General features: G+C 32.4%; 1 protein-coding gene across 2 annotated transcripts; it reads left to right on the top strand.

Annotated features, from left to right (window-relative positions):
* Window positions 1-4259: 4259 nt before the first annotated feature.
* Window positions 4260-10588, top strand: LOC136230513 (ABC transporter G family member 1-like). Of its 2 annotated transcripts, XM_066019596.1 has the most exons (8): window positions 4260-4876; window positions 6642-6721; window positions 6807-7271; window positions 7634-7720; window positions 7850-7978; window positions 8407-8598; window positions 9346-9432; window positions 9787-10588. In XM_066019596.1, the coding sequence occupies exons 1-8, from the start codon at window positions 4477-4479 to the stop codon at window positions 10408-10410; spliced, it is 2064 nt and encodes a 687-aa protein (XP_065875668.1). In that variant the 5' UTR covers window positions 4260-4476; the 3' UTR covers window positions 10411-10588. The 2 variants fall into 2 exon arrangements, with proteins under 2 accessions (XP_065875668.1, XP_065875667.1); XM_066019595.1 differs by lacking the exons at window positions 8407-8598; window positions 9346-9432 and having other exon boundaries at window positions 4269-4876.
* The last annotated feature ends 6370 nt before the right edge of the window (window positions 10589-16958 follow it).

Raw genomic sequence — 16958 nt, 5'->3', positions numbered from 1 at the left:
TTGTTGTTCTTATCACCTAGAGCCAATTAGTTAATTCTGCTCTTCTCTTTTAGGAACGTTTCTTTTTGTAACAAATGGGAACCCAAGAGAGCGTGTGTCTGTAGCTCCTGCGCGTGCAGTTCGGAAGTAAAGCCATTAGTAGAAATTTCTAGTTGAATATCTGCCAACTTTGATTTACTGGTTGCAATATTACTGTCTAGATGACCAAAAACCTCCTTATTCCAAGTCCTCAAAACTGAGCGTTTTCTTGTTCAATTGCATTAAATAACTTCAACTTCTTCGTAAACTTTCAAAAGTTTCCAATCACTTATCTATTTAACGTTTTATTTTTAACACAAATCGAATACTTTGACACGTGGTGGAACGTGTCTCCCATTTATAAGAAAATTATGAATATAATTAGATAATAATAGACGGGTGATTTGCAATTTTTAAAAATCTAAAAGAACAATTAAAGGTTTGGAAGCAACAAACGTAGCCCTAAAATACAAAAGCAAGACAATTTTAGACTCGCCTTATGGAAAAATATATATACATACAAAAAAAAATAAGGCAAAAAGCATATTTAAGCCCCTGAACTTTATCTGTTTTAAGGATCAAGCCTCTGATCAATTATTTTTCCACATTGAGCCCCTGAACATTGATTTTGTTATGGTTTAGGCTCTTATTTAACTTTTCTATCGAGTTTGGACTGTATACGTCGTTAGGGCGATTCGGCTTGTTGACATGGACAAATAAAAAAAAGATTTCTTTGACTAGGAGAGATAAAAATTAAAAATTAAAACGAAATTATAGAAACTAATTTTCAGTATATTCTTCCAACCTCGATTTTCTTCTCTCCCATTTTGTGATTTTCAACATTAGAATTGCCAAATCGATCTTCTCATCTCCTAAACTCGAAAAAAAAGTTAAATAAGGGCTTAAACCATAACAAAATCAATGTTCAGGGGCTCAATGTGGAAAAATAATTGATCAGGGGCTTAATCCTTAAAACAGATAAAGTTCAGGGGCTTAAATATGCTTTTTGGCAAAAAATAATAATTACAACACAATTTTAGACTTGCCTTGTGGAAAAGCAAGTCAGGCTTGCCTTGCCTTTTTCCAGGCAAGTTCACGGACTTGCCTTGTATCCAAGTGTACGACTTGCCTTATCTTGTAGGTAAGTCTACAACTTGCCAGAATGCACTTGCATATAAGCCAAGTCCATGACTTGCCATCCTTTATTTATCTTTTATTTAATTTTTTTATTTTTTTATATTTTTTTATAAAATAACTAAAAGCACACAATAAAAATTAAAAACGAAATTTCAAAATGAAAGACACAAATTAAAATAAAAAAGTATAAAATTAAACTAAAAATAAAACGATTATACATATATAAAAATACAAAAGGGTTTTATCTCTCAATTAGTTTTAGTTGTTAGTTGCTTTGTTGATTGTTTTTTTTACGCATTTAAAGATAGTTGAATAATTCCTCAAGGTTAAAAGTCTATTTGGTTCAGATGTTAATAGATAATTGTTAATCTTGCTATTAGCGGTTAGATGTTGTTGTTAACTTTTTGTTGTTGATTTTAGTTGTTTGTTATTAGATGATTAATTATATATTAGTATTTGATAAAACTATGATGAACCATTGATGTTAATATGTAAAATATCTAGTATGAACATATTTTAATTCTTGGAATTTTCTAATCCGAGGTTATGAATTCTCAAAATTGACAGTGTCAACCGAAAAGTTCTTAATTTTGCTAATGGCAAAGACTCTGGTCTTCTTTTAGCAGGAACAAAAACCATAAGCACAATTTATAAATCGGAGAAACCGCATAGTTATATTTGGAATTCGCCAATAAAAAATACAATAAAAAATAATAAAAATAATCTGAATAACTAAATAAAAACTAAAAATAATAGTTTTATTGAATTGGGATGAACTTTGTTCTTTCGGTTATAATGTTATAGAAATATGAATAATATTAAAGAATAAATATATTTGAAAATTAGAAGGATAATTTTGTCAGCATCAAATATATACAAACAAATTTTTACAAAAAAAAAAACTACTATTTAGAGCGTTTCGTGAAAAGTTCCAAAATGTTGCAGTTTCCATAAAAAAAATATAAGCGATTCTGTTGTATAAACCTAACCAAATGTTGTATTTCTTGAGGTTTGGAGTGAAACATTAAATGCTCCTCCGAAAAGCTAAAACAAATACCCTTAAGAGTTTTGTTTGTTTAAAATTTGGTTGATGAAATAATGGAAATTTATAAATTTTAGTTTTAAATCAAATAAATATCCATGTAGATAAACATATTCTTTAGGATTTGAAAATTCAAAACGAATAGAAAAAGTATGAAATTTCATAATAAGTTGAGATTTTTTTAAGAAATTGATTTTTCATGCGATTAATCTTGTTTTGAAAATTGAGATAGTTTGATACAAATACACCAAATTATGTGAATGATTGAGACCAAAAAGAGCATATTATCAAATTGCTCTATTTCTTTTTTAAATTTGATTGTTTGTGCTTGTATTGTAACTCTTAAATTTGCACCAAATACGGATCAAGGTTAATACAAGAAGAAAAGCTTAGCTGCCGCAATTTTGGTAGCTAAAGCGGTTTAACGATTTAATTTTACGACCAAACGCATTCAGTGTAAATGCGAATTATTTCTGACGATTGTCGCAGACTATATCGACTGTTTATTTAGTCGCTGAGTAGTCGCAATGTTTACCAACCAAATTTTGATATTACAAGTAGTTGCTAATGGGATAGGTGGACACATAAACTGACGGGTTTAAACGAATTTCAAAATGAAATTCTGTGAGTAATTTACTTGAGAAAATTTCATTGATGTGCTTACGGATTGTTATGACAAATCTCGTCGGTCATGTACTGTACAATTTATTTATTTAATTGTAATTATAAATTTAATATATAATTATAATTATAATTACAATTAGGATTATTAAATACAATTATATATTTAATATATAACTATAATTATAAATAATTAGAATTGTGCATTGTGATTCGCAAAGTCTTCCATGATTAAAGTCGCGGCAAAGATCAAGTGGAGCACGGCAGAACATCAACATGTCGGAGGGCAGGAGAGGCAGGCGGCGGCGGATGGTGACGGCAAATAACAGAATATCATGCAACCTTGTCAAATGCAAGGAGTCTCAAAGACTCCTAAACCTTGTCAAACGCAAGGACTATTTATTTCTATTTCTATTTCATATACAAATCCTCGTATTTAAGTTAATTTTTTTTAAGGAAAAACCATACTTTATTGATTACTCAGGAACAATATCCTTGTTGATTACATCGACTAACCAAAAGGGAATAGTAAATGAATAAAAAACATTAGCATTGGAATGAGCCTCAGCTCCGTTCGCTAAACAAGGAATAAAATTGATTGAGAAGTTATCGTTATTTGATAGAATGCCTTTGCAGTCCTATATAATTGTACCGAACTCTGACCGATCCCGGTTTTCTGATCTGAGTCCCAAAACTACTGTCTGTGAATCCGTCTCGAACTCCATGTACTTCCAATTCGACTCCAGCATAGCAGCACGGTGCGAAGGGCAATTGCTTCGATCATTCGGGATTCCTTTAATTTTATTTAGTTAACTATGAAATTTAATAAAAAGAAGAAGTTTTACGAAAATAAAACTATACAATTATTTCTATAAGCACATAAAAGTGTAATATGTTTCCAAATTAACAATTGATCAAGATGCTTTTTGCACCTCTCCATATACATACATATTTGGAGAGGAGTACCAATGTACTATGCATCTATCATAGTCTAGCAATAAATGTCTTCCCACAACTGGACAAATTTATCTTTGTTGATTCCTCTGAATCAACTTCACTGTTACAATTTGGATTGCAACATCTCTCTCAATATCTTGTGCTACTTTAACTTCTAATATCAAAGTCTTTAAGTCTTAATAATAAAAACAAAAATAATGAAATGATAGTGTTAAGATTCTTTTCCCTACCAGTAATTAGCTCTATGAGCCACCGGCCCCCGTATATTTTTCTAAACAATCCTGAAGAAGATTAGATTTATTTGTTGTGAAGATCAATTTACGTCGCTATTTGAAAAGAATTTTACTAAATCGGACTTGTTAACTTTTTTTTTTAAAATTGAATTCGTTCAATTTCTTTTATGATATATATATATCTTATCATATGAATAGTCTAAAACTAATTTATTTGTAAACTTCTCAAATTTAAGTTAAATTTAGATTATAAACATAGAATTAAGTTATTTTAAACAAATTTATGGAAATTTACCGAGACAGATGAGTTTGGCCACCTGTCATGTCTACTATTGTTGATAAAACTAAAACTAGGTTAGAATGGACATCATAGGCTGGCAATAAATGTCATCCGCAGCCGACGAGTTCCTTTAATTTATTGATTAGCCATTCTCAAGTCTTCACACACTGAATCTCTTGTGGTAATTAATGGAGCCTCAAATTCACATTCCAAGATGGACACCAAACCTAAACCAAACTCAGAATAACCGAACACAAAGTTCATCAAGAGTGGATGAGTCAGAGCTGCAAAGCATAGTCTCCGATGATGACAACAACATGGAGAAGCTGTTCCCATTTAGCTCTGGCTCTGCTGCTGGTGATGTTAACATTGACATTGAGATGCAACCATCTGCTGAAGATAATAAAACGAAGCATTCAAAGGGCATTTTCATAACATGGAAGGATTTGCAGGTTACAGTTCCTGATGGTAAAAAAGAGAGGCGACCTATTCTCCGAGGAGTTACTGGTTATGCTGAGCCTGGTGAAGTTTTGGCTATTATGGGTCCTTCTGGTTCCGGCAAGTCTACTCTTCTCGATGCTTTAGCTGGTATGAAATTATGCAATGTTCTTTCCTTTCTTTTTAAATAATATTTGGTTGCCAATTTTAGAAAGATCAATATACTGTATATGCAAATATTCCTTTACAATTATTACTCGAACCATATATGTTTCTTTAAGTATGAAAAGTTTTGTAATCAAATAGTCTATTAATTTAGGACCAAGATTCTTAGGCCCTGTTTGGTAAAGAGCGTTTTGGGATAAAAAGTGCGGTTTTGACCAACTTTGGAGGTTTGACCACTGAAACCGCTAATTGGAGTGTTTGGTGGAGAGAAAGTTTTGGGATGAAAACGCTAATTTAGAAAAAGCTCTTAAAATGAGTTTTTTCAATTAGCGTTTTGCAATATTAAAATTAATGGCTTCTTTAACCCTAATAGATAGACTCCCTCTTCTCCTGCACCAAAATTAATGCCCTTATTCGTCTTTTTGCACAAACGGCTATTATCAATCAGCTAATTTTTACCAAACAGGTCTATACAAACAGCTAATCAAATCAGCTAGTCAAATCAGCTAATGTAATCAGCTAACAACTAACAGCTAATGTAATCAGCTAACAGCTAACAGCTAATTCCCAAACAGGGCCTTAGTTTCCTCAAAATTAAATGCAATCAATTTTATTTATTTAGTCATGTCATTATTAATTGCAACTCAAAACAAAAGCTACTTAAAACAAATGCAATCAATTTTATTTATTTAGTCCTGTCATTATTAATTGCAACTCAAAACAAAAGCTACTTAAAACATATAATCTTCTACTTATTTTTATGGGAATGTACATGTCAGTGTTTTGTAGCTTTTCGTAGAAAATTGTTTGAGCAAATTCTAAAAATAACCATATGGTTTCGCCGATTTATAAATCGATGTTTGTGGGTTTTTATTGATAAAAAATGACTAAGGTTCTCACCGTTAGTAAAATTTAGAACTTTAATACTATCAGTTTTGATTGTTGATAATTTCAACTTAGAAAATTTCAAGAATAAATTCGTTTAGTACTGCATTTACCATAAAACTACATTTTGGATTTTTCAAAAATCATAATTTTCGAAACTTTCTCTCTCTAAATAAAAAATATCTAAATAACTTGAAAATTAAAATGTTTATCAACAATCAAAATTGAGACTGTCAACCTAAAAACCTTTATTTTTGCTAACGATGAGGAACTCAGTTGTCTTTTTGCAACAAAAAAAAAAACCCTAGACTCCAATCTGCAAATCGAGGAAATTACATTAGTTATATTTAGAATTTACTTTTTTATATATATAATTTTTTTATTAATTTAAAATAGATCCACATTAGAGATTTTACATACGAGCACAAACTGTTCATCACAATTTTACCAAACATTAATAATTAATCAGCTAATAACAAACAACTAACGACAAAATCAAACAGTTAACTACAATAGCCAACATCAACCGCTATTAACTTACAGTTGAACCAAACAGACCTTTAACATTGATAACCAAGAGTAATTTCATTTCTAACATTTGCAAGTTGAGTCAATTTTATACATCATTAAAGATAAATAAAATGTATCCTATCAAAAAAAAAAAAAAGATAAATAAAATGTACCAACATATTTAATAACAACTTTTTAAAAAAAAACATATTGATATAAATAAAATGTACCAATAAGTTTTTTTTTTTTTTTTTAAGAAGCTGTTATAAATATGTTGGTACATTTTATTTTATATTTACTGAGGTGAATTGGAAATAATAGAATTAGGCGAACATGGCTTAATTGTTTATTTCAGGGAGAATTAGTTCAACTGCACATCAAACTGGCAAAATCCTAATCAATGGTTGCAAGGAGGAACTTGCATTTGGAACATCTGTGAGTGAATATATATTTAATGATTTTACATGAAGAAATACTATAAAAAAGAAATTAAAAATTAAATGATTCGACATGTTTGTAGGCTTATGTGACTCAAGATGATACATTAATGACGACATTAACTGTTAGAGAAGCAGTGCATTATTCAGCTCAACTACAACTGCCAAAGTCTATGTCCAAATCTGAAAAGAGAGAAAGGGCTGAAATGACAATAAGAGAAATGGGTTTGCAAAATTGTGTTAATACAAGAATAGGAGGGTGGAGTAAGAAAGCGTTAAGTGGTGGACAAAAGAGAAGAGTTAGCATTTGTATTGAAATCTTGACTCGGCCTAAACTTCTCTTTCTTGATGAGCCTACAAGCGGATTGGATAGTGCATCATCTTATCATGTTATGAACCGTATCGTTAGGCTTGCTAACCAAGATGGAAGGACTGTTATTGCATCCATTCATCAACCTAGTACTGAAGTTTTTCAACTTTTCCATAATCTTTGTCTCCTTTCTTCTGGAACAACTGTCTATTTTGGTTCTGTCTTAATGGCAGAACAGGTACGTGCGTTATCAACAAAAGTACAAAAAAAAAAAAAAAAATACATTTGATTTTGGATATACAAATATAGAATTGCGTTTTTAGTACAATTAAATACATCATCAAGGTAATATGCCACCTTAGCAAGAGTTGGTAATTCAACACACCATATGAATAAAGTCAACATCTCATGTCAACAAAGCGAATATGCACCATTACTAACAACGATTAACTCTTTGAATTGAATTTATTATTTTGCTAACAGTGGTGTTTCCTTTGGATCAAATAATTCCATATGATATAATATATTGTAGTACATATATTTAATTTATGTATTTTGTCATATTATCCGGTTTCCAATAATTTTTTATTTATTTTGCAGTTCTTTTCTTCCAATGGTTTTCCTTGTCCAAATCGAAGAAACCCGTCTGATCATTATCTAAGGACTATAAACAAGGACTTTGATGTGGTAATGAAATGAGTTTTATTTTTTTATATAACTACGTATGACATTTTCTTTATACATTGAAATGTATACACTATAAAACTATTAACAAATAGTTGTTTTTTTTCTTTCTGAAATTTATATTGCTACCAGGATGTTGAAGGTGAGCTAGGTGGTTCTACAACGTTAAACTTTGAGGAAGCTATTGATGTTCTTGTCGAGTCATACCAATCATCACAAAGGCAACACATTAAAAAACATGTGGCTTATATATGCACAAAGGTACGTAAAACATTTAATTTTAATTAATTCATAATGAATGATTTCCAATACTAAAAGGTCCGTAGAGATAACAACGAAATATTTATAATACATTTTTTATATAATATTATTAATTTGGAGAAATTAAGAAATTTTCAACTCTAAGTGGATTAGCTACGAGAAAATGTATAACAATAGTATAACTATTAATTACTTGTCTATGAGGATAAGTTCAACGGTAAGAAAGTGATTCTTGTGGTATCCTACTTGAATTCAAATCTTGTGCCATTCTTAGAGTTTCAATATGTTGAAAATATGTAAGCCCCTATGTGGATTTTGAAGAAATATTTTGACGTCAAGCTGGAATTACCTCTCTTACCTTAACCTTTTTATAGTAATAAATAATAATCAATTGATTTACATGCTTTTATTGGTTTTAAAGTAGGGAGAAAGTCCGGAGAAGAAAGAAAGAAAGAAAGACAAGCTACATTACTCAATGTATTATTCTTACCAAGAGATCCTTTGTGAACATGTATCGTGATCTAGGCTATTATTGGCTTCGTCTTGCAATCTATATTGCATTATGCCTGTGTGTTGGTACTATCTTCTATGATATTGGCTTCTCTTATGGCTCAATTCAAGTAAGTTTAATATAATTATTAAGAGTATCTCCAACAGCTTCTTAGTTTGACTCTTAAGTTAAAATTTAAGAAGAGAGAGTTAAAAACTAACTCTAACAGCCTCTTAGTGACTCCTCAAATTACTAAGGGGGCGTTTGGTTTGGGGTCTTTAGGAATGGGAATGAGAGGATTTCATTCCCTTTGTTCTTGTTTGTTTACAAAAGAAAACCATCCCCTTTACCCACTTTAGGTTAAGCCATTACCCTACTTTAGGTTAAGCCATTACCTCATGCCCTCTAGGGAATTGGATTCCCTTTACCCCATTCCCTTTCCTAAACATATCCAAACACATAGGGGAATTAATGGTTATTCCTTTCCTTTCCTTTAATTTCCCTTTCTTGATTCTTTTTCCCTTACCCTTTGTGAACCAAACGCACCCTAAGAGCTTCCTCATCCTCTCTATTATGAGGAGCATCTCTCTGCTCCTAATCCCCCATCATTTGTTTACTATTGAGGAATCTCTTTCCTCTTACTATTAGTAAATATAACAATATTTAATAATTTCAATGATAAAATAATAAATAAACATCGAATATGAGGAGTATGTTGGAGATTATATCTATTAGTCACTCCTCAAATCAATAAGATTGAATTATTTATTTTATTTTTAGAGAGTGGACTAAGAGTCTCTTGGAGATGCCCTAAACTTCTTAACTAGTTCATTAATTATTTTCTTTAATTACTACTTGATATTATAACCATTTTCAGGCTAGAGGAGCCATGCTTATGTTTGTTGCTGCATTTTTGACTTTCATGGTAATTGGTGGTTTCCCTTCTTTCGTCGAAGATATGAAAGTACGGTTAATAGTTCTCATAATTATTAAAGATCATAAAATATTATTTTTGGAACATTAACGTTAAAGCTTTTAAGTTTAATGCTTATTTGATACTATATTTGAACCTCTTAAATAAATAAAATAGAGTTTATATAATAATGATCTCATTTTATTAATTTCAACACAAGATCTAGTAGGTTGCTTGCCTTATAATTTCTTTAGAAATTTTATTGTGTTGACAAAAAAAGTATTAAAAAAATTTCTTGTGTTGACAAAAAAGTAGTAAAGGTAAGTGTACAATTACAAGAGTATAATGATTATAATGTCAGATTAATGAAAACTAATTATAATTATTTTTTGTGACTAAAAGCAGATATTTGAACGAGAAAGACTAAATGGGCATTATGGTGTTGGTGCATTTGTGATTGGGAATTCATTGTCATCCATTCCTTACCTTTTAATGATATCATTAATCCCAGGAGCCATAGCATATTACTTAGTTGGACTTCAAAAGAGTTTCGATCACTTTGTCTACTTCTTATTGATACTATTTGCATGTATGATGCTAGTTGAGAGCTTGATGATGATAGTAGCAAGTGTAGTACCAGATTTCCTTATGGGCATAATAACAGGTGCAGGAATTCAAGGAGTGATGATGTTAAATGGTGGATTTTTTCGCTTGCCGAATGATCTTCCTAAACCATTTTGGAGATATCCAATGTATTATATTTCTTTCCACAAGTATGCAAACCAAGGATTTTACAAGAATGAGTTTCAAGGATTGATATTTCCTAATAATCAAGTCGGTGGATCATCTACAATTACTGGGGAAGATATTTTGCAAAATGTTTGGCAAGTTGAGATGGGTTACTCTAAATGGGTTGATCTTGGTATCTTGTTAGGAATGGTGACTATTTATCGGCTCATCTTTTTGGCAATCATAAAGATTGCTGAAAAAGCCAAGCCTATTATTGTCACAAGGTATTTCAATTGTTAATCTTTTTCTTGTGGACACGTCTCTCAAAATCCCTTCTCCTCGCCTTAAACCAAATCTCAAAGTTATGTGTTTAATTAATGTCCATTTCAATTTCTTAAACAACTAGCCAAAGACTCATGTATTGTATAAATGTATAATAACATTTAATTAATAATATGATTGGTAGTGTAAAATAATATATTGGTATTGCAATTTTTCTTATTACTTTTTAACAATAATGTTTGGGTTATTGGTTTGTTCTTCGAATAAGTTGTAACATTATAAGAAAATTGATTTTTCGCAACGGAGAAGGTTGTTGTGAATTTTTTTTTAGCAACAACAACGCATCTTTCGCAAGGAGAAGATTGTTGTGAAAAATATTTTTAGCAACAACAATACATAAATCGCAACGTCTTTTAGTTGTGGAGAAATATTTCGTTACTAAAGGTTTCTGCAACGATATCCCGCTTCTAGAAAATATATATTTGGCAACAACACATGTTGTTGCAAAATATGTTAGAGAATGATAACATCCAGATTTATCGAAGGGAGTAAAAGAGGAATTAACCAAAACGACAGCGGTTAGGAGGTACGTCAGAGCAGCTGGCATACGAAGCAAGCAATAAATATGGCAGATCGATAGCTTCCATATACGTCTCAGACAGCCAGACGTCACAAAGAAGCTCTCACCGGAGGAAGTTGAGCCAAAAAGCTCAAAAATTGAACTCATAAAAAACAAATAGACGAGGAAAGAAAAAGAAGACCAGATGAACTTACACGGAAATAGAGCCGAAAACATGAAACAATGGAGGATTCCGACGGTTGATTCTGGACACAGAAGGACAATTCCAAGAAAAACTCAGAAAAAACGAGAGCTTAAATTGGGGAAAATTGGAAAGAATGAAGTAAAAACCGAAAAAGGAGAGAGAAAAGTTTAAAAAGAGAAGAAGCTCTGACGTCATCGCCTCGATACCCACGTTTTTGGACACCTGGCAATCAATATGTGGTATAGGGTAGAGTGCCCATCAATAGGCCGCCTATTGACAACACGGGCGAAAGACCAAAAGCCCTAAAGGGCTTTATCAAAATTTTAGGGGGGCTTCTGATAACATCTAGATTTATCAAAGGGAGTAAAAGATGAATTAACCAAAACGGAAGCGGTTAGGAGGTACGCCAGAGGGGCTGGCGTTTGAAGCAAGCCATAAATATGGCAGATCGATAGCTTCCACAATACGTCTTAGACAACCAGACGTCACAAAGAAGCTCCAAACTACGCGATCTCGGGAGATTCGCCATCTCACATTGACACGCCCGCCAGGAGTTTGCGTCGTCTCTCCATATGGAAATTGACATCATTAAAAGACGGGTAAAAGCCCATTAATGAGCTTTTACGGCCAAACTTGAATGAACTCAGTAACCACCATTAATTAGACATTAATGGAGACTTTCTGGTTACCAAATCGAGGGTTACGACTAATCTAGTATAAATAGACTTGCACCCCAAGCTATTGAGGTACATACTTTCCAACACCATTCTTTCGTGCTTTTGTTTTATCCATTTATACATTTTACTGACTTTATCATCGGAGTCCCCTCGGCCGAATCCAACGGCGCCCCCCCACAGGTGGAACTCCGACGGGAAAACAACTTGGTAATATCAGAGAATAAAATTTATCTTTTGTAACATGTATCATTATTGTAGATTTTTTACATTTCGCAATAAATTGTGGCGTTCTATATATATTTAGACTTTTTGAAACAACATTTTATGTTGTTGTATATTTTCGAAACAACATGTAACATTTTATGTTGCTGTATATTTAGACTTGTCGTGTCATAAATTGAAAAACTTCCTAAACTAATTACTACACGAGAAATTAATAAAAAAAATGTCAAAACTGATTTGGGAAAATAATCAAAAACCCAAATCTATAAATTTCAATTAATCAAAACGAATTAAAACCTTGCTCTGATACCACTGTTAGGGATTCTCGATAGTTAATCAACTATACGTTGCAGAATAACAATTTAAAATTTTAGAATCCGATTGAGTTTTGAATTTTTGTCCGTTAACCATTAATTGAATAAAACCATTTTTATTTACCGAGGAATAAAAACATACATGTTATGTCTCTTCTAGAGACTGCTGCAGAATCCACAAAGCAGTTGATCTCCACGGTCTAGTGCACGAAAAACTCTCGAGATGGAGCCGGTGCTAGTCAAAGAACGGAAAGAAACCGAAGAGTATAGAGATTGGCCGAAATTCCTATTGGGAGAATAGGGTTGGCCAAAATATGTATATAAACTAGGGTTAGAATTAGACTTATGGTTTTATAAGTAGTGTGTTTATTTTATTTTTATTATTTTTTTTTTTTTTTGATGAAAACGCAAACTTATATTAAGCAAAAGAAATAATATATTTCCGTAAGCAACACAAAGAGGGAAATCTTCAATCATAATTTGCAATTGAGAGAGAGAGCGTGCCCAAGCTGCTAAACCATGTGCCACAGAATTCGCTTGTCGCCTCTCAAACACAAACTCGATTGACACAAAAGCACATGCCACATCAAGGATATCATCAAGAATAACACCTAACCAATTTGATTGAACATGATCTTCTTTAAGTAATTGAATCGCAGATATTGAGTCAGAGTCAACCATAATTGTTTGATAACCACAATCACGAACCACATGTAAAGAACAAAGAATCGCAAGAAGCTCTGCATGCAACGCCGAAATTGTGAAACCAATAGGACCTCCTCCCGATAATGAAACATAACCATGACAGTCCCTAACCACCATATCGAAACTAGTAACATAGGAACCAATTGAGAAATCAGCATCACAATTTAATTTATACAAATCTGTCACTGGCGGTAACCACATCGATAACCCAGAATTTAAAACCAATGGAACAACATCACCACCTCCACCGACCCTATCAATTGAGCCCGAAATTATATCGTTGAACAGAACCGACGAGAGAGGCAAAGTCGAAACAGCAGCAGATGCCTCAGAAGTAGCAACCGCCAAAACAGCAGCAGATGCCTCAGAAGTAGCAACCGCCAAAACATTAGAAGCAGCAGCAAAACTAAATTGAACAGACCCTGTATTTTCTGCCACTGATGAATTTCCCAAACCAGCAGGTCCAAATACATTCAAACACAACCCTTGTCTTACCTTTCCTGCTGCATAATAATTCACTGATTCTAAAACAAGTTTCATGCATTTAATTTCACCAAAAGGTTTTTTCCCATAGATCATTTGATTCATATCAATCCAAATAAAATGGACCATACACAAAAAATCCCCAACTCCTCCTTAGGCAACAAATTAAATATAGCAGTAAACCACTCAATACATGTTATACCAGCAACCTTAAAAACTGGATATAGCAAATTTGTCTGTCTCCAATAAGCTTTTATTCCTGTGCATTCTTTAAAAATATGAATTAAAGAATCCGAATGAAAACCACAAAAGCGACAATAGCTAAGCAAATTTATTCCTTTCCTCAATAGATTTTCATAATATGGAAGAACTTCCTTTGCTGCACACCAAACCCTATGTAGAAATTTTGATGGACAATTTACTTTCCATAGAGCACTCCAGAAAAGATCAGACCCCAAAGATGTGTTTGCAAAATTTGAGGAAGCTCTCAAAGCCTCAAAAGCAACTTTATACCCTGACTTCACCAAATAATCTCCATTTTTTGAAAAAGACCAAAACAAAGAGTCTGATATATTCCTCCTGCTTAAAGGAATTCTCAAAACAGCGCCTGCTACATCAGATGGAAAACAGAAATTGACCAAATCCTCTTTCCAGCAAAAAAAATAATCAAAGTTAATGAGACAAGAAACAAAATTTGTTGGATTTGGATTCAATAAATACAAAGGTCTATGACAAGGAACATCTGGAATCCATTTAGACTGCATTAAATCAATAGTTCTTCCATCTCCAATCCTCCAACAACTTCCATCAATTATAACTTATCTAGCTTTCACTAAACTCCGCCAAACATGACTTGCACAAAAACCCGTATTAGCATCCATCACACCCTTCCGCGGAAAATATTTATGCTTGAAAACCTGTGAACAAAGAAACTCAGGAAATTCCATCATTCTCCAAATCTACTTAGCTAGAAGCGCAAGATTAAAAGCATAGATATTCCAAAACCCCAAACCACCTTCATCTTTAGGATGACATAACTTTCCCCAACCCACCCAATAGATACGGTTTTTCACAGAATCATTATTCCACCAGAATCTGGCCATTACTTGTTGTAATTCATCACAGAAGGTCTTCGGTAACAAAAAAAAAACAACTCATTATATATTGTGGAATGGATTGAGCAACCGCCTTAATCAAAATCTCTTTCCCCCCACGAGATAAACATTTTTCGTGCCACCCACTAACTTTCTTTCAAAAGTCGTTCCTTCAGGAACTTAAACACTGCTTTTTTTGACCTGCCTATAACCGATGGTAAACGCGGATATTTTTTAAAAGACTGCACTTCACGTACACTAAGTAAACCCAAACATCTGGCCCGACTGTCAGATTCCACACATTTACTAAAATTAATATCAGTTTTCTCATAATTGATACGTTGCCCAAAAGCATTTTCATATAATGATAAAATCTCCCAAACAACAATGCACTCAGAAGAGGTTGCTCTAAAAAACAAAACTGAATCATCAGCAAAGAATAAATGTGAAATAGTAGGTCTTGAGTTGCTAACCCGAATCCCATCCAAAACTCTGTTACTCTCAGATTTCCTAATCAATGCTGATAACCCTTCCGCACATATTAAAAACAAATAGGGTGATAATGGATCCCCTTGTCGAAGACCTCTACTAGGTTTTACATAGCCTTTCGGCACCCCATTTATAAGGAAAGAAAAGAAAACTGAAGACAGACAATTTTGAATCAATTCAATCCAACAATCCGGAAACCCCATAACAAACATCATATCTTTGACAAAACCCCACTCAACCTTATCATAGGCTTTGCTCATATCCAATTTCAAAGCACATACTCCTCTTTTGCTATTAATTCTATGCTTCATTGGATGAAATAATTCAAAAGCAATTAGAGCATTATCAGTAATTAAACGATTAGGAACAAAGGCACTTTGAGAATGGTGGATAATTGAATGTAAGCAATTTTTAAGTCAGTTAGCCAAAGTTTTAGAAATAAGCTTATAGATGACATTGGAAAGACTAATGGGATGGAGATCTTTTAAAGTACTCGGGTTTTAAAGTAGTGTGTTTATAGTCCTAATAGAATTAGGGTTAATTGGTTAATTATAAACTTAATCCAAAACTAATTTAATTACATAAATAAATACCAAAAGAATTTATATTATGCAATTAATTATAGTTTGATCAAATTTAATTATCCAAATAAAATAAATCACACTATATAATAAATTGACATATTAATTTAATTAATTAATTAACGAATGTAATTCCATTAATCTGTAAATAAATTAATTACATTCCGCAAACTAATTAATCAATTACATACTTAATCCCTAAGTCCATTAATTGATTATCTTGATACAAAGTAACAGTTAATCAATTAATTTAAGCACTAATTAATTGATCCTCGCCTTTGGGAATGGAAAGAATTTTCGTGGCCAGCAGTCCCACCCATAGAAGTGCAAACCATCTGCGAAAGTGAATAGCCACTGCTGTCGGCGGTGGATACACTTGCGAACCAAAAAAAAAATTACCTTGACATTTTACTGTAATTAATTAATTAATTTCTTCTCTCCGATGTCCAGTTCTATAAGATTCAACCCAGATGTTCTATGTGCACAATCCTACGAGTCTTTTCTTAGTTGGTAGTGCGCTTATGGTCCACAGACTATAAGTAGGTTCTAGCAACCATTACAACCCCCCAATAAGATAGAGTATCAGCAGTCTAAAGATGTAGAGACCTGGTAGTTATCTCTTATTTTCTTTTACCATTGATATCAATATGATAAACAAGAGGCATGACGGTTGTCATCCTCTCTGATGTTTATGATATTTCTTGATCTTAAGTGGATCGATGAACTAGATAAGTAAACTACTTATCGGAGTATGGTCATACACTTATCAAAGGACATATGGTATCAGCTCACTCTTACATGAGTGGTAATTCCAGCACTTCACTAACAATGCCAGTGTGTTCATCGGTACATCCAATCATACCTGTATTTACCATACTGTTACAAACAAGGCGTATGTTAAAGTGAAATGATTCCACAATGATATTATAATGAAATCATGAAAACCTATAAAAACACGAAAGTAGAAAAAAATTAGAAAACCCCATGAAAACACAAAATAGCAAAAAAAACACAATAAAACATGAAAAACACGAAAAGATAAAAAAAACGTTAAACACACAAAAACCTGAACAAAATATGAAAAATAGGAAAACGTGAAAAACTGTTAAAAATACAAAAACTTGAAATACACAAAAAGTGAAAAAATGCGAAAAACACGAAAACATAAAAATATGGAAAAACGCGAAATCGTGAAAAAACATAAAAAGCGAAAAACACAAAAATATTAAAAACATGA

This window comes from Euphorbia lathyris, chromosome 5 (genome assembly GCF_963576675.1).
Source record: "Euphorbia lathyris chromosome 5, ddEupLath1.1, whole genome shotgun sequence".
Taxonomy (NCBI): Eukaryota; Viridiplantae; Streptophyta; class Magnoliopsida; order Malpighiales; family Euphorbiaceae; genus Euphorbia; species Euphorbia lathyris.
Note: the sequence above shows the minus strand (reverse complement) of the source record. Positions and strands in the feature narration are given on the sequence as shown.

Bases quoted from the DNA above. Each gene is read 5' to 3' on its own strand.
- LOC136230513 (XM_066019596.1), top strand. From the start codon at position 4,477: ATGGAGCCTCAAATTCACATTCCAAGATGGACACCAAACCTAAACCAA. The intron at 7,272-7,633 runs GTACGTGCGTTA...TTTATTTTGCAG, and splicing joins CTGTCTTAATGGCAGAACAG to TTCTTTTCTTCCAATGGTTT. The intron at 8,599-9,345 runs GTAAGTTTAATA...AACCATTTTCAG, and splicing joins TCTCTTATGGCTCAATTCAA to GCTAGAGGAGCCATGCTTAT.